The 25,561-nt window shown below is 47.6% G+C and overlaps 1 protein-coding gene across 1 annotated transcript; it reads right to left on the reverse strand.

The window, feature by feature from the left end:
- Window positions 1–380: 380 nt before the first annotated feature.
- PLEKHD1 (pleckstrin homology and coiled-coil domain containing D1) lies at window positions 381–23,821 on the reverse strand. The gene is made up of 14 exons (XM_075501628.1): window positions 23,730–23,821; window positions 21,660–21,753; window positions 21,587–21,616; window positions 20,639–20,728; window positions 20,040–20,116; window positions 15,443–15,534; window positions 12,559–12,611; window positions 10,476–10,570; window positions 9,438–9,531; window positions 7,920–8,098; window positions 7,031–7,163; window positions 5,668–5,812; window positions 3,518–3,667; window positions 381–2,912 (listed from the first exon to the last, which is right to left on the reverse strand). Exons 1-14 carry the CDS (start codon window positions 23,819–23,821, stop codon window positions 2,752–2,754), a joined length of 1,485 nt encoding a protein of 494 aa, XP_075357743.1. The 3' UTR covers window positions 381–2,751.
- Window positions 23,822–25,561: the final 1,740 nt, after the last annotated feature.

Consider the following 25,561-nt stretch of genomic DNA (forward strand, 5'->3'; position numbering starts at 1 on the left):
AGGGCATGCCTCGCTGGTTACGCAGAGAGCTGCTCACTGGCTTCAGGTAAGCAAGCGGGAGATTTCTTCTTTGGATTTGGTACACCCTGGCTTTAACTTTATACACATTTTAAAAGTGGAAGGGGGTAGCGAGGGTGAAAGCGTTTTACATACAGCCAGTCCTTTTGAGAGGCGATGTTAAGCATGTAACACAACAACTCAGTGAAGCAGAGGAAGTGCGCTGGCAGCACATGAGCGTGTCACAATGATTTGTCTCAACTCCTGCAGAGGCAATTTAACATCATTTCAGTGACAGTGTATCAAGAACACACAGGAATTCACTCTAGTGTCAGTGTAACTTTTATTTATTTATTGCTGTCAATATGCACAGTAACGGAAGACCCGATGTGGCTGCCTCCTGAGTACAATACTTCTGTAAAGTCTGATACTGTGGCTTTTGATGGTAATAGATCAAAGGTGCTGCATTTACAAGCCACAGGGTGATTTTCCTAACTGCCTGAATTACAGATATGCTCCTTGGCTGTCCTTTTTCCTGTCCCTTCCAGCATCACATAAGATAGACCTTGTAACTGGAAAATAGCCAGAGATGATGTGAGGACAGTGTAAAGGGGAAAACCAGCTCTGTATTGCTTTCTCACAGCCCTTCAGCCTTGTAGGAGCAAGAATTCGTTTGTGGCTTTCTAGCATGCAAGCACGAGTGGAAAAAGCACAGAAGGATCAGGTATGCTAAGGAGGGATGCAAATTCTCTTTTCCTATCACATCACCTGTCATCACAAAAACACCAGCCTTCAGTGCTGGACCCTCTGATTATATAAAACCTCCCGTGCCTGGCAGAAGGATACTGGTCAGCTACTGCCTGAAGTGGGAAGTACAGGCTGTGCCTTCAATGCTTTTTTCTGGCCACACCAGAGTGACTCCCTCCAGGAGCATCACACCCTCCCACTACGCTCTTCCACCCAGCATCAACGCCTCTCCTCTGGCTGGCAAGCCAGGGCTCCCTTCCCGGCCTCATCCCTGATTTCTCCCTAGAAACAGCACTGAACTGATAGGGATTGACTTAGGTGGCCAGAAGCCAAAGCCTGGGACTGGACAGTGTCACAGTCTGCATGGGACAGGTAAGGCCATGCAGACGGTGTCACTGGTAATCCCGGTGTCACTGGTAACCCCCGTGTCACTGGACGTACGTAATATGCAGGGGTGCTGAAGAGGGCTACAGCCCTGAAAGCCCCAGTAAATCTGCACTTAAGACCCCCTGAGCCCTAACTGTACCTCTGCTGCTAACTTCATTCACCTTTGTATTGTTTATTCCTTTGTTTCCCAATGTATACCATGGGGATAACCGTGTCACTCTGGGTGTGCTTGTCATGTGCTCTGTAAGCACCAGGCAGTGCCGTTACTGTAGCATGGGTAATTATTAGCCAGCTTCTTGCTTAAAATAGGTGGAAGAGGCTGCAAGGTTTCCACAACAAAGGGATTCCTCTCCTGTAACATACAAGATGACCACACACAGGGCAAATCCTCCCCTGCAATAACCACATGGTGAGCACTTGGGAGGGGACAGAGGCCAGCCAGAAGCCCACCTCTGAACAGGCTGTCCACAGTGCCTCTCCCAGTTCAGCCTTGGCTTGCCAGAGGTCCCGGTTTGCCTGAGGTAGCCTGGATTGCAATTAAGAGGACTGGTAGAGAGCAGTACAAAGCCTTGGACACAGGCTATTCACTGCAGCACATACAGAGATTACTTTCCCCACCTCCACAGCTCTGACAGCTTGCTGCTGACAACGTTTAATTCTCCAAGTGGTAGTGGGTTGTGTGGCTGGACATTCCTCACCCACCTGTCCTCTGGCTTGATTTACAGAGGTGATGAGGAAGCCATCAGAGCTGAGTCAAAGGCTCCTCCACACTGAATCTGCCTGTAGATAACACCTTCTGCAGAACATAGCTCTGCTCCTTCTTCTGGCAGTGACACAGCCAGATGTCCCAATGCAAAAAAAGTGCAAAGGTGGCCCCAGGATGTTCTGCCCACAGTCAACACAACGCAACCCTCCCTCCAGCTTGCATCGAAGCCGCCGAGTTACCTATAAGCTCTTCTCTGCTCATGATCCTCCTTGGAGCCAAATCCACAGCATCCTCAGGTTGTCTTCACCTTGTGTTGCTGCCATTTGCTTGAAATGATGTAGCATCAAGAGGTTGCCCTGTGTTTGATATTATTGCCTGTGCTTGGGAGGCTGGGGCTGCTGTGGTCTTCAGGAAATGCCCCGGGAAACGTGTCCCACCGCAGTGCTGATTGACCGGGGGTGTGCAGCGAGCCGTTTGCTAGAGGGGATCAGGCAGAACAGGGTAAGCTGTGTCCAGCTGGGGAGGTTGCACTGGCTGGAGCATAGGCTGATAAAGGGCTTTCTCAGAAGCACTTGTGTTTGGCAGACAGACTAGACAGGAAAGGAAAGAAGAGGCACTTCCTAAGCTACGGTCTGTGGTTCACTTTAACACCGACTGTGGTATCTTGGCAAAACGTGGCTTAACGTAAGCAGCTGAAGCAAACAGATCTGGAGTGATCAGCAGAGAAGGTCTGCCAGGCTACAGGGAGCATTCAAACTAAAACAAAGCCACTAACCGAGGGAATTGCCTACGCACAATTTTCCCCCACTTTCCCCACCAAAGGGCAAATCTCCCTTCTGACCCTACTGCCCGATGGCGTAACTTTTGCAGAGCTGAATGGCAAATTGTGATCAGAAGCCCCCTCCCAACAAGAGTCACTTTTTGTCCCCCGAAGCAGAATCCGTTTGCAACCTCATGATTTGATAGAGAGTTTCCCTGAAGTGCTGGTCCCGGCTCAGTCTTTTGGCTGCTTCTTTCAGCTCCTCGATGTTTTCAGCTTCTGCGTGCGAGAAGATGAAGGACTGGGACTGCTTCACTGAAACAAGAGCAGCACAGAAAGGTCAGCACTCTCCGTCAGGGACACAGACTGAAGACAAACCTTCACTAGAGCACACGAGCCATGCCATTAACACGGCTGAGAGCCTGGCAAGGGGTGAGCTAACCATTGCCCTCTAACAGCTTCACCTTACTGTTTTCAGAGGAGGAAAATGCTGACAGCATGGAAACACACTTTTCTTCTTTACAGCTGCCTCTGATTTAGGGTTTTACGTAGAACCTGATCTAACCTTGCAGGTAGCCACTCTGAGCACTGGATTGAACTGGACAATGTCCAGGTGTCCCTTCCAACCTAACTCAGTCTGTGATTAAGCATTCAGATGAAGTCAGCTTTAGGCATGTTTTTTTAGGGGCCCAGGACCATCACAGCAGTTACCTTTCAACACACATGAAGAGACAGGCAACCAGAACGCAGACTCCCTGCCTGCTCTCTGGGTAAGGAAGCTCCAAGTTTCTCTGTAGCTCCATTCTACTACTAGGCGATGTGAAATATGAACCACATGTGCAGACCTTACTGCTCTGTCGGCCCCATCTGCACATATCTGCTCCTGCAGGATGTAGAGTAAGAAGCTGCCCCATACTTACAGTCATTCCATGAAGCGCTGGCTCTCCGGCGGTGGAAGCGGCAGCTCTTTATGCGACGAGTGGCAGCCTTGTGGATGTACACAGAGTTCTTCATGATCACGGGCATCTTGGCCTCCAGCTCGGCATTGCGGATGCACTCTTCAAAGAACTCTGAGGAGAAGACACCACTGTGAGCAGTGACGGGAGAGACACTTCAAGCAATGAACCAGTCACAAGGGACTGCACTCACTGATGGGTTGAGCCAGGTAATGGCATTCAAAACCTCCCTAGACCTTCATGAACAACGATCCATGAAGCTCCAGAATATCATCAGAATGAACAAGTTCAAAGTGACAAAACCCCACAGTCCCCAACAAATGCATACTCAAATTATAGAAGGAACTGCAACCATCCATTCCCCATCAATCATTCCCACAACTGCTCATGATTCAACTGCCAAAAGCCTCTGATATTATGATAAAACTTCTCAACTCTCTTGCAACATAGGGGTCCGAAGCCTGGTTCATCACACTTTCTTTGAAGGACTTCTAAAACCAGTCAAGTCTAACAGTAGAAAGGGAGGTGTTGGCAACACTGGTGTGGGCACACACACCCAGGCCATACATGGCCAGGGATTTCTTAATAGCATAGCAAATACTAGCGCATACATACATACATTACAGGCTCCATGCAAAGCCCCGTGTCCAAACTCTGACAACGTTATTCTGTGCTGATCTGCCACACCAGCTGCTTTTCCTGGCCCATTTCCCCTGTTATGGTCTACCCGGCATATCTTCTGCCGTTCCAGTCTTGCTGTCCTCTTGCCTGTCGCTGGTCTCTTGCTGTTGAGGGGGGCTCACGTGCTAATGCACCCCAACTCCTACATGAAAGGGCAGGGCAGAGCTGCAGGAATCACTTGGAAGGACTGAGGCAATCTGTGCTGGGACTGACGTTAAAGAAAACATTGCTGGTCCCTCACTCTCTCTAGCGTTTTGCTCATCAGTACATTTTTACTCTCTTGAAGAAAACATCCCCCAAAATCTCAGATTGGAAATGAGTGTCAGGAAACATTCAGTGCTAGAGGTTACTCACTTATGCCCTGTGCAGGTAGTTCAGCTCTGGTTGAATGCTGAGCTCAACACATCCACTTTAGCTCTGTTTTCTTACCAGGGCTCTGAGCCAGTGGGATGAAGCTCAGAATCATGCCCTTTTGTCTCAGTTTAGAAATGTGATGTAGAAACTACTAAATAATACTTATTTACATATATTTCTATATATAAATTATAAATATGTGCATATATAGAAAAACTATTTATACATATATTTACATTTACATATGTAACAGTGCTCAGAATGCCACAGAACTTTTTGACTTTTCTATATTGGCCCATTACATCCCCCCTTCACCGAAATGAAGTCTTAACTGCAGAGATACAGCAGCTTCATAACAGCTTCCCCCTGCACTATACTTGAGGATGGAAAACAAGCAAGACTTCACCCAGTCGAAGCTGCTAATGTCAGTTCCCAAACCTGACTCAGGCCAAATGCTAGGTAATGCCTCATCTTAAAAAAAAAAAAAAAAAAAAAAAGGAGGCAAAGAAACAGGGATAAGCTGAGAGGAACCTGAGTCTTACACCTGTGGCCTGTGGACTGCAGTCGTCTCAGCACAGCAGTGCTGGGCTGATGCAGGGATTCAGCTCTGAGTAAGGATCCAAACTTCACCTGCTGGGTCACCTACCAGCACGTTGCTACAGCACCCACGGTCCTCCTTAAACTGCTGATGTTCTCGTAACCAAGGCTGAGAAAAGATTATCTTGAGGGGAATCGGAGGACTCTTTGTAACTCAGACCTAGTCAGTCTTTACAGCTCTGCCACGGCTTCCCTCTGACATTTTGGAAAGCACTTGCTCATCTCTGCCCCTAGGTTTGTCTTCCACCCAACAGGGGAGGCTAGGATAATTTTGCCCTCCTTTGAGAACAAAGCACCAAGTACCTGCGTAGCACATTCTGGCTCCTCAAAAGGGAGGTGTGGTTGAGGTACAAGGAGTTGGGAGAGCATATTATATGCAGCTTTGCTAATTTGGAACTTCTTTTGGTGTCTGGGAAGATGGGTAGAAATAATTCCTCTCTCAGAGCTTGCTCACCAGTAGAGAGGATGGGTGACTGACTTACTTCTCAAGTTACTGACATCTGCTTTCATCTTCTCCTCTTTCTCCTTGTTGCAATCCAGAGAATTCAAGCCTTGCTCCAAGCTCTGCAACGCTTCCTCAGCTTCTCTCAGTCTCTTCTCCAGATCCATGCGCACCTTCACCTCAGCCTGAGGAGGAGCATAAGTGTTGCTGAAAAACAGCTTGCATCTCAGTTACCATCCTGCTAACTCGCAAGGTCTGTGAGGGACCCACCAAGCAGCTTAAAATGAAAAGACAACAGGAAGGAAAACCAATAGAAATATTGTAAGACAACATAAAAGTTGCTCCTCGTGTCTTCAGACAGAATCTGAATTCGAAGTCCATATTATTTTAGTAATTCTCCTTTACTCTGACTTTCATTTTCACAGCCTCCCTCTCATTGTATGAACCATGTGGAATCAAAAATGGTATTTCCACATATGAATTTGTGCTTATGCAAGTACTTGCAGCTGAGCAGGAACAGGAGGACATCTTTCCAGCTAAGAGGGACTTGAGATAAAGGCAGTCAGTTCCCACAGAGGGGTGTACAGTACTTAGTTTCAGAAACAAAACACAAGAAAAGTTAGAAATATATGATAATATCCATAGTAGCTTAGCAAATGAGAATAACTAATACAGCTTAGGTCAACTTAGCTTTAATTTGGCCAGGTGGAAGGTTACAGGATAAGAAAATCTTGGAGGTGCAGGAAAAAGAAGAATTGGGGGTTTTTTGGACAAAATATTTGTAGAAGGAGGTTAAGTGTCAAACAGCCAATAATAAGCATAACCTTTACATTGTTTACATTAAAATAAAATAGCATACTTTGTTCAATTACCTTTGCGTAGATTAAGGTATCTTCCATTCCTGGGATAACGAAGGAGGGCTGGTACCTCACCGGCATTCCTCTGCTTTTGAACCCAAGTTCATGCAGAGGTTCCTGAAGATTTACAAATCTTAAGATTGATTCTCTGAGCACAAGTGAGGAGGGAAGATTTCTGCTCAGTTCTGCAATGTCCATATTAGCATTTCTTTGAAATGATCTTTATTCTTGATTGTGTCTACTTTCCTCTTTTACTTTTTTTTCCTCCCTCCATCTTTAGATGATGCTTTCACAGTAGCAGACGAAAAGACTTTTACTGAATGGATTAATCAGGCCTCAGAATGAGAAAATAAATAGTAGTGCTACACAGATACAACATGGCAACTTCACGTGTTACCATGATATGAAACAGCAAAAGAAGATTTGCGACCACAAAATGAAAACAAAATAAAACCAAGTCTCCCACTTGATAGGGGATGAACTGAAAGGGAAAATGAGAGAACTGTGGGCCCAGGGACAGCAATATGCAACATACGCAGGGGATACCTTGAGGTCTCTCTCCGTCTGCTGCTTCTCTGCGGTCAGCTCCGAGAGCGAGTTCTGCAGCGCTTGCGACTGGGAAGAGTAAAACTCCCGCTCCTCCTCCAGTGCTCGGGACCGCTCCTCATTCTCCTTCATCCTGGTGCACGGCACAGCAAAGGAAGATGAGCGTTCCCAGCCCAGCACAACTCACAGGAAGGAAGGGGCTCAGCATGGTGACGGGGCACGCTTAGCTACCTGGCTGCCCTGAGCAAAGAGGTGCTAAAGGGAGCACAGTCTGTGTTTCACTTCAATAACACAGGCATTGCTGGAGAAAGCCAGGCGGACAGTTCTTGAATGGAACACTCTCAACACCCAGAGGAGGTCCAGGAGCACCAAACACTTCTTATGGACAAGTCCACGAACACCAAATGGATTCACGTGCCTAAGTCCTGATTTGAAAGCAGCAGGCCCAAGCGGCAGCGAGGAGTTCAGCTGCCCTGCCTCACTCTGTCCCCTCTGAAGCGTTTGTAACCTGAACTCCTGCCATGGGAGCCAGACAAGCTTCCAGACTTGCCTTGCGTTGGCAACCAAAAAGCAAGTCAGCAGATAGTCACGTCATCATTTGGCACCACTAAGCCTGAGCAGGGCAGAAGCGTCCTCTTCCCTTACCGCACCCAAGAATGGAAATTATAAAGGATCTTGCCTCTCTGCAGGTCTCAGGATAAACAGGGGAACAGTTCTGAAGTGATCCTAATTTTAAGCCTGGAAATATCTAGCCATACCCTTTCTGATTGCCTCCCACCTGCAAGGGGGAAAACTACCTCTTTTCCCACCACCCTCTTCACGTTGGACCACATCTCGTCCCACATCCCTGTCTCTGGCACCACCGTAAGAGCCCCTGCCCCCACTTCACCTCTTCTCTGCCAGGAGTTTCTCCTCCAGAAGTTGCTGCATCTTCTCTTCAATCTGTCGCAGGCTGCAGTGCAGTCCCCAGATGGGGCTTTGCTCCTTGCTGGGGCTGGTTGGAGGTGGAAGCTGGCTCTCATTTTCTTCCAGCATCTCCAGCATTTGCTGCTTTTCCAGGGAGAGCTCCTTGAAGAAGGGCAGAGATCGTGAGTATCAGCCAGGTCTAACATTCCTGCTTCTGTTCCTGCCTGGCTCCTCCCTATTGAGTCCCTCCATCCTTACATCCACATGCCTCATTCAGGTTAAAAAACAGGAATAACAAAATCTGGGTTTCATTTCATACCTGCCTCATGAGGAGCAAGCTTCCGCCATAGCCTTCGCTATGCAAGGGGGTGAGAACCTGCGGGCTGCTTTGACATGATATGCTAGTAAGGACCCAGCTCAGGGACTGGAGCCTTATGCTCCCCTAGTGCATCACCGATGCAGGCAGCTTCCCTGCCTTCCCTCCTCACCTTGCTCCTCCGTGTGAACGAGAGCCATCCCCCCCGGTACTTCTAACTGCGGGGCAATAGGACATATCATGCTGTTTTCCTGTGAAGTGTTCGGTCCGCTGTGCAACTAGGGCATGAACGGTCCTTCCCTAGCTTTCCAGTTCTTTTTTCATACCCATAACTGCGGGCAAGGAGAGCTCAAAGGAACATCAGCAACAGATTTGTGAACGAACTTGCAGGATCTGGCACGAACATTAAGGATGACATTGAGGCTTCAGAAGGCCAGCTGTGTGGAAATTTCACAAACAATATATGTTTAGAAAAGCTGCTTTCCACCAATCCACCAGAGTGATACCAAGCAAGAAAAGGGTTTAATACATCAACACTCCGGTTCCTAAATTCCCATGTGGTACATGATTCCCTGGGAACCATGCTCCCTTCTGTGAACAATGAATGCGCCTCTGCTGCTCCAATTTCTACCAGGACTTAGGGAGTTGCAGTTAAAAAAAAAAAAGAAAAAAAAATCAGAAAGCCATCACAGACTTCTAGCCATGTTGGCTGGAAGGGACCCTTTGGTAGGCTCTAGTCCAGCCTCCTGTTCAGAGCTAGTCTGTCAGCACAGCAAGATATGGTCAGCTGTGGCTTTCTACAGTTGGGTTGTGAAAACCTTCCAAGATGGAGGTTCCTCAGCCTCTCCCACCGCCTGCCTACCTGTCTGGTGAAAAGTCTCTCCCTAGTGTTCAACCTGAGCTTCCCAAACCGCAAGTTATGGTTATTGTCCTACATCACATCACCTAGCACTGCTGAGAAAAGTTTGGTTCGGCTGGGCTCCATGTCACTTCTAGTCCTTTTCTGCAGGGGATTTTGACCTTCATATCAGCTATTGAATGAACCTGGTCATCCACACAGGACTTAACTCCGGCGCTAGCGGATGTTAGATTCATTCCACAGGACAGCATTGCTTTCAGCCCTGGTCACTTCTCATGGATCGTTCCCAAAATGCTGTCTCTCGGAGGGGAGAAGTGGTCACTCACCTCTAGGGTTTTCTGTAAGGACTGTGTCAGGCTTCGCAACTCTTTCTTTTCTTCCTCCACTCCTTTAAGGGAGCGGGCTGTGAGTTCTAGCTCCCTAAAGAAGCAGAAAGGGTGATAGCTATTGCAGGGGAACACTAGCCCCACAGACCGCGCTCAGACTGCGCAAGCTGTGGATCTCTTAGCGCAGGACCTGCGACCAGTGGTTGGTATAGGCAGCCCTGAAGAGTCAGGAGCTTGCCAGGAAGCATCACGGCTTGAACACACTACGGGCGTCCAGGAACTTTACTGTGCCTCCTGATCGTCAATCCAAACCCAACTGTTCGTGTGCTTCTCTAGCAAGGGCAGGGCCACGGTTGCAACTGGAAGAGCTCAGACAGGGCAGTCATATCTAAGCAGATGTAGGTCTATGAAAACAAAAACGGTTTGCAAAATCACACTGGCTTTTCTGAGATGTTATTTAGGGAGAGAAAAGTTAAAAAAAACCCAGGGCAATGGCAAAACATGCCCTTTCAACACTCAGGGCAAAGCACTTGGATTCTTCCCTTTCTAAATACATTTGCTGTTCATGTTTTGCATAGTGTAACTCTTAAGATGACAAAATTATTCTTGGTGAGGCAACTTCATCATCTGCCCAGTGTCATTCAGCTGATGGTGGAAAACCAGATTCACATGTCTGGAGCCCACGTGGCTGGTCAGTCAAACTAACTGCCTCTCTGAAATCCTCTAGCACCTGTCCATTGCCATGCTACCCCAACAAATCTGGGGTTTGCTCATGTCCCAGCCCTTTGAAAATGAAGTTGCTGGAGCCCTGAACACAAAATGAGACTGAGCTGTATTCTAGTGGTCACACAAGTGATAGCAAATGCAGGTAAACAGATCTCAACCATTCCTGTTTTGGTCTGTATAGCATTTATCTCCTCCCTACGTGCACAAAATAGGTGGATTTTACGAACTGTTCTGATTCGCCACTGGAGCAGCCCTTCTGCCCAGTGTGGGAGTTCGTGTCCTTTTCCTGCCCTGCGGAGTTTGCTGCCTTACCGTCTGATCTGTTCCTGCTCCAGCCGCAGCTCCCGAACCACCTCTTCAAACTGGTGCTTCTCTGCTTCCAGGACCTGGTTCAGACGCTCGAGTTCCTGGACCGAAAGAGAAGACAAGAATGTACTCTGCTGACACACTTATAGTTAGGAAAAGCTTCCCTGTTAACAATGCCTGGGACTTTTAGCCTGAGCTATATAGAGCCACGGGGTGTCCGATTCCACCACACTGTTGTCCAGGGGCAATTAGAAGGAATTGAAGGTTGGTTGAGGATTTCCAGACATCCAGAAGTCCCAGGCAGGTTCCCAGGCACCTGGAAATCCCAGACATGCTCCCTGCACGGATCAGCTCTGCTGCACATATACACAAGGTCCCAAGCTCCCTGGGAAAGCTGGACTCGACATGCATGTACCATTTCCAGGCACCCACACGTGCAGTACAGAAAGCCCAGACGGGAACGTGACAGCCCCAGCACTGCTGCGCCTGAAGTGTGATATTTCTACTCCCTCAGCCTTGCTTCCCATCCCCACGGGGACAGGAAAACACGAACAGCACAGTTACGGCTTTGCACAGTTTAATCAGCCTGTCGCTATCTTCGTGCTAATAAAACCATATTTAAAGAACCCTGAATACCACAAGCTATCCTCAAGCAGCGAAACGGTCTCTTCCCCTAGTCTGGAGGAAGCAGCTGTACCGAGGCCCACTGCAGATGGAGGGAGACAGGGACAAAGTACAGCGAGGGTCCCGCTCCCGGTCAGGTCCCCTTGCAGCTTTAGCTGGTAGGCAGAACTCCTGCTGCAGGCCCAGGCAGGTCACAAAACAGCACCGGCGCCAGATAAATTCATAATAAGACTCTTGCTCCATGGTGCAGGTACATGGTTCAAGCTGCTTTCCCAACATATTGCTCTGAAGCCTTCAGACTCACAGCAGGTCAGACCGCCACAGCTCAGTGAGCTATATATTCATTCCTTCATCAGTAACAAAGTTCTTCAAACTAACCTGGCCCGATCTGCTCTTTGTGGGCAATGCAGATACTGTGCACGGCTTTGTAAGAGCAGAGATTTGTTCCAGGGTCTTTAGACAAGGGCATTTCCCTCCCTATGGCTGTGGGTTGTGCAGCAGGCTACCTCCCCAGAAAGGGATGTCTCCCTGCAACGGCAGAAGTAGCTTAGCCCTAAAGGAGTGTCCAAGCCACCTTTGGACTTTAGCTCTGCAGAAACGTACACAGGAAAAACATAGGCCTGCGAAGCCTAGGTCAGCATTGCCATCTTTTGCTAAAGAGGGGTGACAGTCGTTTTGGATTAACTGGAATAGAGAGCATGCGGCAGTTTGCAAGATTGCAATGTGGTGGCCTACATCCATGCAGGATTTCGTACCGTGTAATAGCACAACTCATTTGCAAAGCTATTTTGCAATAACTTTATGATGGTGCTATAAAAACCAGTATAGATTTGGTGTGCATAAGAGAATGAGCTACTTTTATTGTATTAAGCAAATATAAGTTAGGAATAGCTTGGAAAACAATAATAAACTTGATAAATTAAGGTATAATAATCACATCTAAGGAAGCGCTCTCTTGGGCTTTCGCTAGTGCAATGCTTATTGTTTTCCCCATCTCTGGCGTGTCAAAAAAATAAACCACATTGCTTTTTGCTGCTCCTTGTTTCTCACAACGGTATCTCTACACTAGAGCAATGTCAGCTCTGTTTATTTGCTTTCTAACTGGGGAGACAGACAAGTTGATTGCCAGAGTTCTCTTGAATCTAGCAAATAACAAGTGTTTAATTCAACCCAGTGAATATGAATTTAATCTGATCTTCCTCCCTAGTCCCCCTGGAGACATAATCACAAGCACGCTGCATGGAAAGTGCCTGGGAAGGGGAGCAGGGATACACCTCCAGGGCCTACCCCATGGCATGGCTCTTATCCTTCTCTTCGTCCCCAGGGCCCAGAGGTTGGCTGGAGACCCTTTTGGCTCCGCAGCCTCCCCTCCCCGAAACCTTATGTGCTCCCAAACCAACAACTGCCGACCTCCCAGTTCTGCCACATGGGAGATGAAGGGAATTGGCTTGTGATGAACACTCACCTCTTTTTGCTCCCTCTGCAGACACAGCTCTTCTGTTTCTTCCATTAGCTTATCTGCAAACACACACACACACAAAGGCCAAATGCAGAGAAAAAAAATTTATATCCTGGGGATATTTATGAGTACGAAACACTGTTTGGAGCTCGAAAATGCAGCATTCCCTATTGCTCTGTGTGTATCTGTCTGGGAGGCTCCAAAGGCTGAGATGACACTGATGGGAAGTTCTGTAATTTCCCTCCTGCCAAAAAATTTAATAAAACTAAACAACCATATTGCTGCGTACTCCTTCTAAGGTTTCCTCTCAACGTTCTTAAAGAGCATTAACGAACTAACCTTCGCCATCCTCTAGCTGAGTCAGGAAAATACCCTTATCTCTGCGTCTCACATGAGGAAGCGAAGGCACAGAAAGGTTAAGGGGTGCCCAGAGCCACACACACGTAGCAGCAGTCAGTTCTCCTCCTGCAGTTAATGCCTCATCCCTACCTGCCCGGCACATCCCCCTCGCCTTCAGCCCCTGGGCATCACTGCCAGCTCCCTATTGTCACCTTGGGGTGTCCCAGCCAAGCCCAGAAATCCACCCTCAAACTTAGCCATAAAACTTTTTGCTGTTAAGAATAGCTCCCCTCAACATCAGTTGCTCGTCTACTGAGAAGGACACATACCCGCCAGACACTCTGCTCTGATCCTTACGCCGTGACCTGATGCACCCACGTTGTGCTACGCTCTGACCTCAAACAGAGGCTCTGCCTTAGGCAGCTCTTAGTCCTGCTTACAGACAGAAGCACATTCCTCGTAGTTAAGCCTGGGGTTTAGCTCTCAGCTCTGCCACCCGGCTGCCGTGGGAGCAGGGGCAGATTCACTGTAGCACTTCATGCTTAAGCCTTCCCTGTATCAGGTGCGGAGGATGCTACCGGTTTCCTTTGTGCTGGGCACCTGAAGAGATTACTCCTGCTGGCAGGATTACTACTGCTGGGAGGAATGCAGATCTCTGCTACTCCTGCCCGCAGCAGGGCTCCTGTTATGTTACTAAAGCTCTGCTGACCACCACTGCTGCCTTTGCTTCCCTGGCTCACCCTCTTCCTCCTTGCCAGGACCCAGCACAGCTGCACTGTGATTACACAGAGGCTCTCCCACCTTCCCTCTTCTGCCTCTCCTGGGGGGGCAAGCCCAGGGCTTGATGGGCTTCTGCAAAGTCCCACCCTGAGAGAGAAACCTGGATCCCAGCTGGGTGGGGGGCAGGTGGAAGGTAACTCTGGGGAGATTCAGGGGATTCCCCAGAGCGGTGTTTGCTTCCTCCAAAAAGCCTTGACCTGCTGCCAGGAGCAGTGCCTGACCTCAAAACTTAACTACAGGATGGACACAGATCATTGAAGGTAAGCCTAATGAGGTAGAAGCCTCAGCAGTTATGTAGGAATAAATAGACAAAAGAACATAACGAACTGTGACAACTGACCAGCTCTGAATGTTCTTGTCATGGACTAAAGAACCCAGTGGAATGTATGTTTTGTATTCCAAATATCTCCTGTTTGCCACAGAACATGTATTTCTCTATGCCTCCATCACCTTGTCTTTTATCTTAACTGTGGCCCTCTTTAGTCTCTTAGGCTCTTTAGTCTGCTCTGAGGGTTGCAGAATAATGTTTTGACAAAAATTTCCTGTTTCTAACTTTGCTCCTGTCTCTCCACATCCTCCTCTCAGCACTCCGTTACCCTTTGTCAGGTGTGGAAGCACTGCTCCTTGCCTGCCCCACATATGAGCCCACCCATCAGCTCACGCGTGTGAATGGTGCTTAGATGGCTAGAATGAACATGCCTCGATACTTGAATTATGATCACTGTCACATGTGAGACCACATACTGAGATCACCCCTGATCAGCATGGATGCAGAAATGCAAAAGGCTCTTCAGGAGTCCTCCAGTGGCTTGATGATTAGGAGTAGAGAGCAGGAGCCCCTGCTCAAGGCATCACCAACCTGAAAGCACACAAAGGTGCCGCTAGCTTGTTTCGAGTAGATGACTGCCCAGGCAAACCACTGGGCTCACGCATGTGACCAGCAGCTCCCAGGCCAGAAGGGCTGTTACGCCTGTCTTGGGGAACGCTCCAACTTAGGAGGCATCTGGGTTAAAGAGGCTGCTCTCCCTTGGCTCCTGCTATAGGCAATGTGGGGAGAGACAGCTGGAGCTGCCGAGGCAGTCAGGAGGGTACTGCCATCCAGAGGCTGTTTTCTGAGTAGGGGATTGGACTAGATAACCTCCAGAAGTCTCCTCCAACCTTCTGTGTTCATCTGGAGCAACTGCTCGCTCTCTCCGTTGCCCACAGAGAGAGCAATGACAAATTAGCCACTGCCATTAGACACCTCAAACAACCCCTGCAAATGCTCCCACTTTCAACATGAACAGTGTGGGCAAACGCAGACAAAGACCAAGTAGAGTAAGACCAAAAAAAAAAAAACAACCCAGCTAGAGGAGGAAAACTCATGCATGAAAAGCTGTGATCAGCCTCAGAAATACCAGTCCTGTGTGATTCAGGGACACAAGGGTATTGGCTCTTTGCCTGGTGAGCGGCTGAAATCAGCACATCCAGACTTCTCAGGGGCAGCACACGTTTGTACAGTCCACCCATCTGGAGCCGCAGGACTGCAGCATGCTGGCCAAAGCACGTTCTTCCTTTCAGACTCCACACAGATGTCCAGATCCTACCTTAACACTTTCATATTTTGACTCCCTTCAAAACAGGAATTTCAGCTGCTGTCTACTCAAAAGCTTCATCCAGTAAAAGTCAACAGTAAAAACCTGTAGCTGCTTGGCTTGACCACAGTGACAACTCCAGAAAAGCAAAGTGGCTATTTTGGAGTTTATGGCTTTTGGAAGTAAGAGTTTCCTACCTAAATACTCCTGTTTCTCCTTGGCCAGCTGCAGTCCTTGGGCTTCCAGGCTCTCGATCATGGCTTCTCCCAGCTGGGCATTCTTCCAGGTCCTAGGGAGAGCAGACACAAAGCAGACAATGTAAGAGAGCTAAGGGTCCCACAGATCGAGGCAGGGGACTCAGCCTAGCAATCTACCAAGGAATTCAAACACACAGACTCTCATCAGCTGGGACAGTGATTCTCTAAATTCTTCTCCACAAATCAATTGGAGAAATTTCCCTGACATTCAGTAACTTTATTTTTTTTTTTTTTAATACAGGAGCTGTACATCAACACCGCACAGCTATTCAAATGTTTTTTCCAGTGTTTTGGAGATTTCTGCACTGAGCTTAGTCTTAAGGGCTCTCCAGACCAACCCAGCACATGCACAGCCTCCAACTGCAACAGGATGTACCTGGAACCTATTAAATGGATCCCGACAGAGTTTAGAACCAGATTTTAGCTTTTAACTCAACTAACTTCCCCTCTGCCAGTGACATTGTCTTCTGCAGCCTTTCCAATATTTTGCTGCTATAGCTACTCTTCCCCTTCAAACATGAACTGTTTATTGACTCCTTCCCACAGCCTTCTATCGTCAGCCTTTCTGGTATCCATCATCCATCCATCCTGGAACCAATCAATCCCTCCTCTGCTAAACGTGTAAGCTACTAGGATTTGGTGTCTGGCCCTACACTGCGAGTCAAGTGCCTCTCCCTGTCAAAACAATGAAGAACCAGAGATAAAAGCCAGACAAGATGCTGGCAAGTAGGGAGAGTTAAAGGAAGCAGGCGTATTCAAAGAGTACCTTGTGTTATTGTAGGACCATTGGCCAGAGGATCTCAAGTTCTCTTGAACACATTATGAAACTAAGCTGCAAAAAAGGCCTGTGGAGCAGATGCCCGTTACTGATTGAGCTGATGAACAGCATAGGCTTTAACACAGATATTAAATACCAAGGACGAGGACATACAAATCAAAAACAGAACCAGAAATGGAGTTTGCTGCTCACTTCTATTCATGTTCCATTAGAAAAAAATAGGTACACACACAAAATACATAAAATGCATACATAAAATTAATCCAAATCTACTTATATAGATTCACATACAGGAACAGCAATTGCTGCCCAGAAATTCTGCCACCTTTGTTAAATCCTAAGGGAGCTTATTAATATTAAATACCTGTAAGCCTTCCTGTACCAGGCCTCTTTGTGAGCCATTTGAAATTGTAGCTTTTTGGAAACTGTTAAGTCGGCAACCTCTTATAAAACAATTTCAAGGCAACCTGTACTTCGTCTCTTACAAAAGCCAGACAAATATATTAAACACACATCACCCCAGGGACCAGGCAGCTCACAGCTCCAGCAGCCCAAGCGCTGCCTTGTGCTCTTTGCAGACAGCTGGGTTTCTTTTCAGCTAATGAGCAGCTAGGATATTTCTAAAGTGCAGAGGAAATTAGAATGCTAATTAAAAAGGTGATGGTTTGCCCACAGGTAGACATCTCCAACTTGAGTGAGAACATGTAGGTGTGAATGTGTTTTTCCATTAACGTTCTCTGATACAGGATGAATCTGATCCCAGAGAAACCAACAGCAAACAGCTTGGGGGGGGGGGGGGGGGGGCATACAACACAGTTTATCATATGATTACTTGGAGGGTTTCAAAATGGCTGTAGCCTTTAAGGTGTCGGTTTATTAGATTCACATTTTCAGCGCTCCTTCCCTTCCCCAGCCTAACAAGATGTTTCCCTGACTGTAACTCAAAGGTTACTACACCCACTGCTGTATAACTCAGAAGATGCACCCATATCACCGTGTAGTATTTAAGCTTTTATTCCTTTTATCTGCTGGAATCAGTGCCGGTGCGTAACCGCAGCAGCGGGGAGGTACAGGCTATGACTTCAGCTGAGGGGTGAGCAAGTGCTTTTTTTTATTTTGTACTTCTTGCCAAGTGAGTTTTCATCAGAAAAAGCCACATTGCTTAAAGTGCTGAAAGCAGAGGGTCAGCAAGGCTCTTGGGACAAGCAGAAAACACCCGTATAATAATTTCTGAAAAGAAACCCCAAAGCTGCATAGTGTCTCCATTTGCTATACAGCTCAAACATAGTCTATTCCAGTCCTTTTGCAGCACCGGGAACATCTCTCAAGCTTTGCCTGCATTTTGCCTTTCTCAGGAGCATCCAGAACCAATTTTTGGAGACACTTAGCACTTCATGGCCCACAGGACATATGTACTACGTTACCTAGTTCTCCCTAGGTAACAGCCCAGGATGGATAATCATCTGTATATGTATGGAGGATGAGGAAAGAGGGGACACAAAGGTATGGCCACCCAAGGAGACAGGCTATATGAAGGCAGGGCTGCCTAAGTAGAGGGTGTGAGGACTGAGAAAGGAAGGAGCGTAGTTTTGCCAAGGGCCTAAAGGAGTAGAGATAGAGAATTGGTTCTTATCCAGCAGCAGCCACAAATATCTTCCAGAAAACAAGAGAGAACCAGGACAACCCAATTTTTTCTCCTTTCCCAAATGCCAGGTTATTTTTTTTATGCCAATCACAAAATGGCCCCATGTCATGGGTACGCAGGTGGTATGGCAACTGTTAGCACATTCCTCAGAACAAGCACGTAGTATTATTCTCAGCTGGGTTCAACCATGTCCTAGTTCATGCCTTTCTCCTGTCAAAAAGAGTTGGTGATCTGTTTCTTTTTCCCCATTACCCACCAAGTGTACTTTTAACCAGCGCAGGGAATGCCGCTATGGGCATAGAGAGCATATGTGTGCCCACTAGCAGCAGCAAAAGCCTCTCCGGGTGGGAAGAGAGCCTGGGCGGCTGGGAATCAGGGCTTTGTGCATTTCCAGAAAGCTTTCAAGATCTGGCAAGTGTGATGAGTGCAAGCCACAACACGTCAGAAATGCGGAGAGACCATCAGCTCCCCTCCACATTGAATAAAGCAGTTTCCCTGTCAAACCAGGAGGCTTGGAAAGGAGCGAAGAGCTGAAGGCATCACTGAGCACACTCTGATGGTGGAGGTAACAAGCAGTTGTGCAGGCACCCACACACCCCCCGGCCCCAGACGTAAAGAGGCAGCACTCAAAATTGAAACACAGGAGAGAGGATGCTTTCTATCCTGGGTTCATTTTTTCATCTTTCTCCTATTTAACAAAATCTCAGTCTATGAAGTTGGGGGTTTTTGAGGGTGGGGTTTTTTTTTTTCCTTTGGTTGTTTCTAAATAATGAGGGAAACTATAGGATGATCACAATAAACTAAGTGCTGCAGTGCCATCAGCAGTACAATCTCTGTCTAGGAACAACAGGGCGCTGAAACAGGTTGCCTAGAAGATTTCAGCTGTCTCCTTTTAGCTTTACCATTCATTGCAGATCAATTTACTGGCCCATGCTGTGCCTTTCTGGCTGCTGCTTGGCTCCCAACCTGACCCTGCTAACATAAATCACATAATCTGTGCTTTTCTTCCCATGCAGACTATCATCAGCACTGATGATCGCTCTCCTCCTCTGATGCAAGAACAGAAGCAGAGAGGGGAGGGAAGGGGGTGTCACAGGCGGATTTTTAGCTAGGTGCAGGTAGTCTGCTGTACGATAGCAGCCACCTCTCTAGCTCCTGTTTTAAACACTAGTGCTGGAATACTGGAGCAAGGACTAGAGAAAAGGCTGGCTCTGCGACATGAGCGGCCACACAGGGCTTGCTTGTGAGCACCCCTCCTGAGCTGTGCAGCCATACTCCTTCCCTCCCATACACACTTGAAAGATTAATTTGGCCCCCAAATTCTTGCCCTTGGCAATAGTTAAGTCTAACATTGGTGAAGGCAGACCTGTGCTACAGAAGGAAAACCTCCAAATTACTCCAGGACTGAATAGGGGTCCCTCCTCCTCTGCAGTGGCCAAGCCTGCTCGTGCCCAGTGGGTGACAGACCTCTGCCTTGGGTCTTGTGTCCCGTGGGGCTCCTGCTCCCGTGAAGCTTTAATGGGCAGCTTTTGTTGCCGTTCATACAGTACTATGGAGGCAACTGAGCTTGCTCTAGCACCAAAACCAGGCTCACTGCAGCAGCGCAGAGCTTGGCTTGGGCTGATCCACTGTAACACTGTGTTCCCCATTAACTACAGGTGAACATTTTCAGCCTCGTAGTGTTGGAATTAACTGAGATACCTGCTTTACCATGCATACCTGTATGCACACACTGGTGTTACAAGTTAAACTTGCCTGAAAGAGCAGCTTTTGTCCCTACAGTCACAAGAGATCACATACACACATTGTAATGCAGCCAAGTAGGGCAGAGCAAAGTGCTTGTTGCTTTAAGTCTCATAGCTGAATAGTAGGCTCTGCTCTACAGCTCTGGAAGTTTCTACCTGGCTTAGGAAAGTCAAATACCTTTTTAAGCGTTACATCTTCCTGCATCTGCTGAGATTTAGAAAGCCTACTCTAGCAGGCAAGTAAAGGTCTCACTAGTCTTGGGGAGCTTCTCTGCCTCCCTGTAGTCCTTCTGGTCAGGCTTTTTCCTCTTTATCCTTTACACATCTACAGAGCAGATCAAAGAGAATAAGGAATAGAAAGAAGCTTACACTTTTCCAGACTCCTGTAGCATCTCCAGCCACTGAGCCTGCTCAAACTCTGATTCAGCTGCTAGAACAATGTTACCCTAGAAGAGGGGAGGGGAGGGGGAAAAAACACCCGGATTAGAGAGGCTGGTGCCTTACGTGCCTCTGCACGAACTGGACACAACCAGCAGAGCTGTGGCCGGAGGAGAGCCCGCCGCAAGCTTCCACCTTCGCAGGAGACATCACGTGGGAGCAATTACGACCCAGGTCTACCACACATTCTTGCCTGGAGAGATGCACACAGCAAGCGGTCATGGTAGGAATAAAACGATAGGGCGACATGAGCTCTAGGGCTCCTGAATATCTGTCTACTGGTCTGCTAGTATCATAAGACCTGCCATCAGAAAGAGCAACTTTCCTTGTTGGTTGTCAAAGCAGGAGCAGCAGCAAAGCCTTGAGGGGCCTTAGGATGCTAACCCCTCCTCTTTCTCAGGATAGTCTGCCCAGAGAGGGGAGGCACGCATTGGTGGGGTGGGAAAGACTGCCAATGTAGCCCTGCTCATCGGCAACAAAATGTTTTGTGGTGTTTGGGTTTTTTTTGACAAGAAAAGAAGTCTACTTACATGGAAGTCTTCATGAGAGATCTTTATGGCATAAGGCATGCTGGGCTCTTCTTTGGGCTCCACGATGCAGCCTCCCAGGGGTATGACACCCTAGGGATGAAACAGGGCACTCCAATCAATCAAAATCAAATATAACTATTAACTAAGCAGAAGCTGAACATTCACCCTTGGTCACTTGTGGGCCCCTGCCCTGCCTTGGCTATCCCAGGAGGGGCAATACACACAGTTCCTGAAAAGCAGAGGGACTCCCGCCACCACCAGAAGACCTCCAAGTGGTAGCTGAAACGGGGTAAAGATGGCTCTCCAGCGTTTGGCTTGGAGGGAAGGCTGCTAGCGAGAACATGGAAGTGGGAGCTCTTTCATCAAGCAGGAGGTGATCTCCCGACAGGGGCAGATGTTGCAGAGCCACAGTGTGGTAGCACGAGAGAGGTTGCGCATCCATTACAGTCACCACCGGTACGTCAACACCCCACACGTGCTGGGGACAGATGGGTGGCCTGCTGCCCCTAACCAGGCTGGGTGAAATCAGCACCTTTGGAAGCACACGTGCTCCATCAGCCTCCAGTGACCACAGAGGCTAAAAGCAGAGTCAGAGCACGGAGTCCCCCCGTGAGAGCTGCAGGCAGCAGAGCGACAGAAGCTGCTTCTCGGGGCTGAGGGCACGTGGGTTAGCAGGGGCTGGCTGCGACCACTTACGAGTGCGAGTACAGGTTAGGAACAAGCAGCAACCAAAGCCGTTAGCCCCCCCACTGGCTTTGCCAACAGTATTCTCATACCCACAAGATTAGTTGATTGGGAGATCATGAAAACCGGGGGATACATCTCTTAGCAGGTAAACAAATATTAAAGTCATGTACCTGCTGAATCAATATGGAGCCTGAAGAGGTACTGACACGATTCTTGCTTTTTTTGAGGCTTCCCTGCATCTATGAGAAGTTTGTAACTTACCTTTTCTTCACTTGCTGGGCCCGGGGGGGGCTAGAAACAGAATAACCCCCTCTCCCATGCAAAGACTGCTCACCTTGGGGTGGATGTTGAAGTATTTATTGCTTTCAAAGCTCTTCTTCTCACTCTCAGCATAGTAGAGCAGGAAGCTTTCCTTAATGATGAAGAACCTTTAAGACAGAGAAAGGAAATAAATTCTGCTAGAACAGAGGTTGTGGTTTACAGCACAATAAAATCTCCACCTAACTAAAGCTGCTTTCTGAGCAGAAGAGTTTACTACTCCCATCCAAGCCTAGGGTGAGGTGCCTCCCTCCTGTTCATAGCCAAGTGCTAGTGCTTAACACTGAGGTTCAAGTGCTTTGGGCTTGCAGTTTACCACAGCGTGCACACATCAGCGTTGAAAGCAAACCGTAGCATCATTTATTCACAGGGGAATGGGATGGTGGTCTGCATCCAAGACAGGAGCACAGCCAAAGCCTTTTGGCATCTTGACCTGTGTGGGCTTTCTCTAGGCCACGTGTTGGATTCAACCTATTGGAAGAGAGCTGCTCCTCTTTTTCAGGGTCTCCCTTACATGGGCTAAGAGCAACTAAAAGGTTATTTTTGCAATTTACTCCCTGCCACCCTCTTTCCTCCCATCTCAGCATAAGCCAGAAGGGAATTGTTCCCACCATAACAGGGAGCCATATTGCAGGGAGTCACAGGCTAGCATCCCCAAGCAACTCTCAAGGCAAAAGACTGGCCACGAGAGCACTCAGGAGCAGAAATAAATTTTAGAGATATTTTTAAGCAGAGCTCCTGACAAAGTCTCCTGTCATTGACCTTTGTAAATACAAAGGAAATTGAATTTTTTTTCTCATATGCGTCACATTAAAATGTGTCTTGTTCTGCTCAGTTAGCCTTAGGTATGCTCTGATGAACACTGTACAGTAGCCACAAAATATCACAGCTTCTGTAAACCAAGCCTCTAATTTACTGGAGCATGTCCTCAAAATTGTGATTAAGGGAGTGCCACTTTTAGCTTATTTGGATGTTCAAAATGCCCCTGGGAGAGTCCCTCTTCTCTTTGAAAATCGAGGTTGCATTTACCCTGCAGGCAGTGGTACAGGGGAGACGTAGCTTAAATTCGGTCTAAATCTCTGCAGCACTCAAAAATGCTGAAGAGCAGCTGAAAAGATGGGGACTGCTTTAGTAGGAAGGTTTCAAAAGAGTAAATGACAAAGAAAATGTGTTGCACTGCTCTGTACATATTTTCTGATGCGAGAAGAGAGGGATTTGGAAAGAAAGTGAGAGGCAATAAGCTCAAAATTAATAAAGAATGCCTTTTTACACTGCACAAAACACTGCTGTGTAAATCACTTTCACGTGGTCCCGAGGACAAGAGCTTATGAGGAATCTGGAAAGGATAAGGCATTTCAGTGAATAATGAGCACATCCCCAGGAAAGCCTCCTGCTTCTGGGCAGAAAGCCTCCACTGAGAGGGATCAGGAAGAGACTTCTCCAGGCAGCACATCCCGGTGGTGCAGCCCAGGGAGTCCTGCACCTTCCTCTGAAGCCAGCGTTAGAGATGGGCTGCGGGACGAGAGGTCTGATCCACAAGAGCAATTCTAGTACCTCCATGTGCCTGTCCCCACCCCAGTCCTCTCCTGAAGCAGAGGGCCCGTCAGATGGAGCCAAGCGCTGCCTCTAGTACAGACAAGCACAGCAATTTGGTTGAGTTCCTAAAGCTAAAGAAACAAGTTGAAGCTGGCAGAGAATTATCATTATAAGATAATACATTATTATAATATAATATATTAATAATTATTATCATTATTATACTTGGGGGAAGACTTTAGCACTTCCACCAGCTCCCATCTCTTGATGTTTTGCTGTGGCTCTGGACACATAGATGAAGTTGCCACATGCCATGGAAACGTGAGCCATGGGCTCACAGAGGGACGGACAAACACAGAACAGAGCTAAACTTCTGAATGCCTGCAGCAAGCTCGAGCTCTGGACCTACTGTGCGCCTGCTCCGAAATGTTTAAAAGTGACAGTCACTGAACATGTGCGTATTTACATCCGGAAAGCTTCAGAACGTACAAACATCAGCAGCAATTATTGTGCCCCAAATTTTTTCTTCTCCTTGCCCACTCATCTATACCTGTTCATGTTGCCATCACAGGTGGAGAGAAGCAGCCAGCTTGCTTCCTCAGCAGGACACTGTCTTCTCGTTTGATACTCCGGGAACATCATGGTTGACTGCCTAACCTCACCTCTTGTTCCTGACCACAGCCTGGCAAAATCTCTCTAAGCAGAACAGCACGACTCAGTGCAAAAATCACTCTTCTGCACTGAGTTCATTTAGTTGGCAGAGGACCAAAATGGTGCTCATTCACAGGGCAGCCTGTCCAGCAAGTTATTTGAGTAGGAGCAGTTGCTATTCACCTTCCACCCAGGACCATCTCCCTTCCAGCCTGAGCTCGTGTCCCAGTGCACCTCCCCGAGGAGCTGCATCTGACGTCCCCTCAGCTGGGAAAGCAATGTGTGACCCCACCTGTGGTGGCTGTCCATACTCTTTCTGTGTGATTGTAAGAGGTGCCTAAGGTGGACAGGGAGATGGCCTGTCCATGGGGCACAACTTGCTTTCCCTGTGATGGGAATATCTCCATCCTAAATCTCTTGCCAGCATCACAGATCATGGACCGGAACGGTTTCCTCATGACAGTAGGCAGGGACGGGAAGGAGCATCCCAGAGAAGGTGGGAGGCTGAATTGCTCACAGAACTTTGAGACACCGGCCCATTTAGCAGATGCATTAGGCACATCTCTGTGGGACACATTACTGATAGAGTGGATTCATCAAGGTCTCACCTCCGTGTGAAACAAGCACTGGTATTTTCAGATATATTTGCAATAATGGCAAAGGCAGCCATGACCCCTGCAGCAGGCTCAGAGCTGACCCTGGCCAAGGCATATATCGGAGAGACCTCCACAGAGCAGACAGGGCTTGTTTCTGGTTCCTCCTGCCCACATCACTTCTGTGAGCAGCAGCCTCGTGCCTTCCTGTTCCATTTTTCCTCCCACCTCTTGTCATTAAGTCCATAAGAAAGTTTCTTTATGAGTAGCTGCATCTTCACTTTATGTCTCTAACGTTTAGTTCAACGAGGACTTGATGTTTTAGAGGGACACGTTGCCCCATCTGCACAATAAATGCAGAAATAGCGTCTTTAAAGAACAATCCTGCTTGGCCAATGGCCTGTGCTTGGTCCAGTGGGTCAGAGTGAACCAGATACTGTGGGCACAAATACAAAACTAAGGAATAAAAAACAGCACACCACATGAAACTGAGAAAGTCTATTCATCGCTTTCAACAGTCTGTTCAGTCTGAACGACCTCGAGAAACATTTGCAAGACAGGTAAAGATACTGATCTTTAACTACGTGTGATTTTTAATCTAAACGTTAACACCCAGTTAAAGCCAGGCTTTAGTTTGTAACATACTTTTTGTCTGCTCAGTGCTCCTGATAATCCCCATATTATAGATTATGTTCCAGTGGAAAACAGAATCAAAACAAAAACAAGAACAAAACATAGCACAGATCTCTGAGAACTGACGTGCCTCTGGTAGATTAATGAACTTTTAGATCCCTGACCTCACAGATGTGGAGAGAATCTGTGGGGATTTGGAATGAAAATGTACAAAATAGGAGTTTAAAAAACAATTACAACAAAACCCCACAGCAAATAATGAAGGAAAAACATTGAAAATCTGGTTAGCTGATGGAAATAATGTATTTATGCGCAGATCACATTCCCTCACCTATCCTTACCTGGTAGACAACACCTAAGCAACCAAGATCCCCACTTTAACTTTGACTTTCAGGACAAAGTCTCCATACAACAATACAAGGATAACTGATGCAGCATGATGGAAAGAGGGATGAAGTGAAAGAGTAGAGGAGAAAGAGTTACAAGACTCAAGAGCAAGTTGAAG

The sequence above is a fragment of the Mycteria americana genome, chromosome 5 (genome assembly GCF_035582795.1).
Source record: "Mycteria americana isolate JAX WOST 10 ecotype Jacksonville Zoo and Gardens chromosome 5, USCA_MyAme_1.0, whole genome shotgun sequence".
NCBI classification, from domain to species: Eukaryota; Metazoa; Chordata; class Aves; order Ciconiiformes; family Ciconiidae; genus Mycteria; species Mycteria americana.

What these genes read in the sequence shown, in the direction of transcription:
- PLEKHD1 (XM_075501628.1), bottom strand. Translation starts at nt 23,821, where the DNA reads ATGATGTTCCCGGAGTATCAAACGAGAAGACAGTGTCCTGCTGAGGAA. An exon ending in GGAGAAACAGGAGTATTTAG is followed by an intron (nt 12,612 to 15,442) that starts GTAGGAAACTCT and finishes GTGTGTTTGCAG; the next exon opens with ATAAGCTAATGGAAGAAACA. An exon ending in AAACTCCTGGCAGAGAAGAG is followed by an intron (nt 7,164 to 7,919) that starts GTGAAGTGGGGG and finishes GCCGTGCACCAG; the next exon opens with GATGAAGGAGAATGAGGAGC.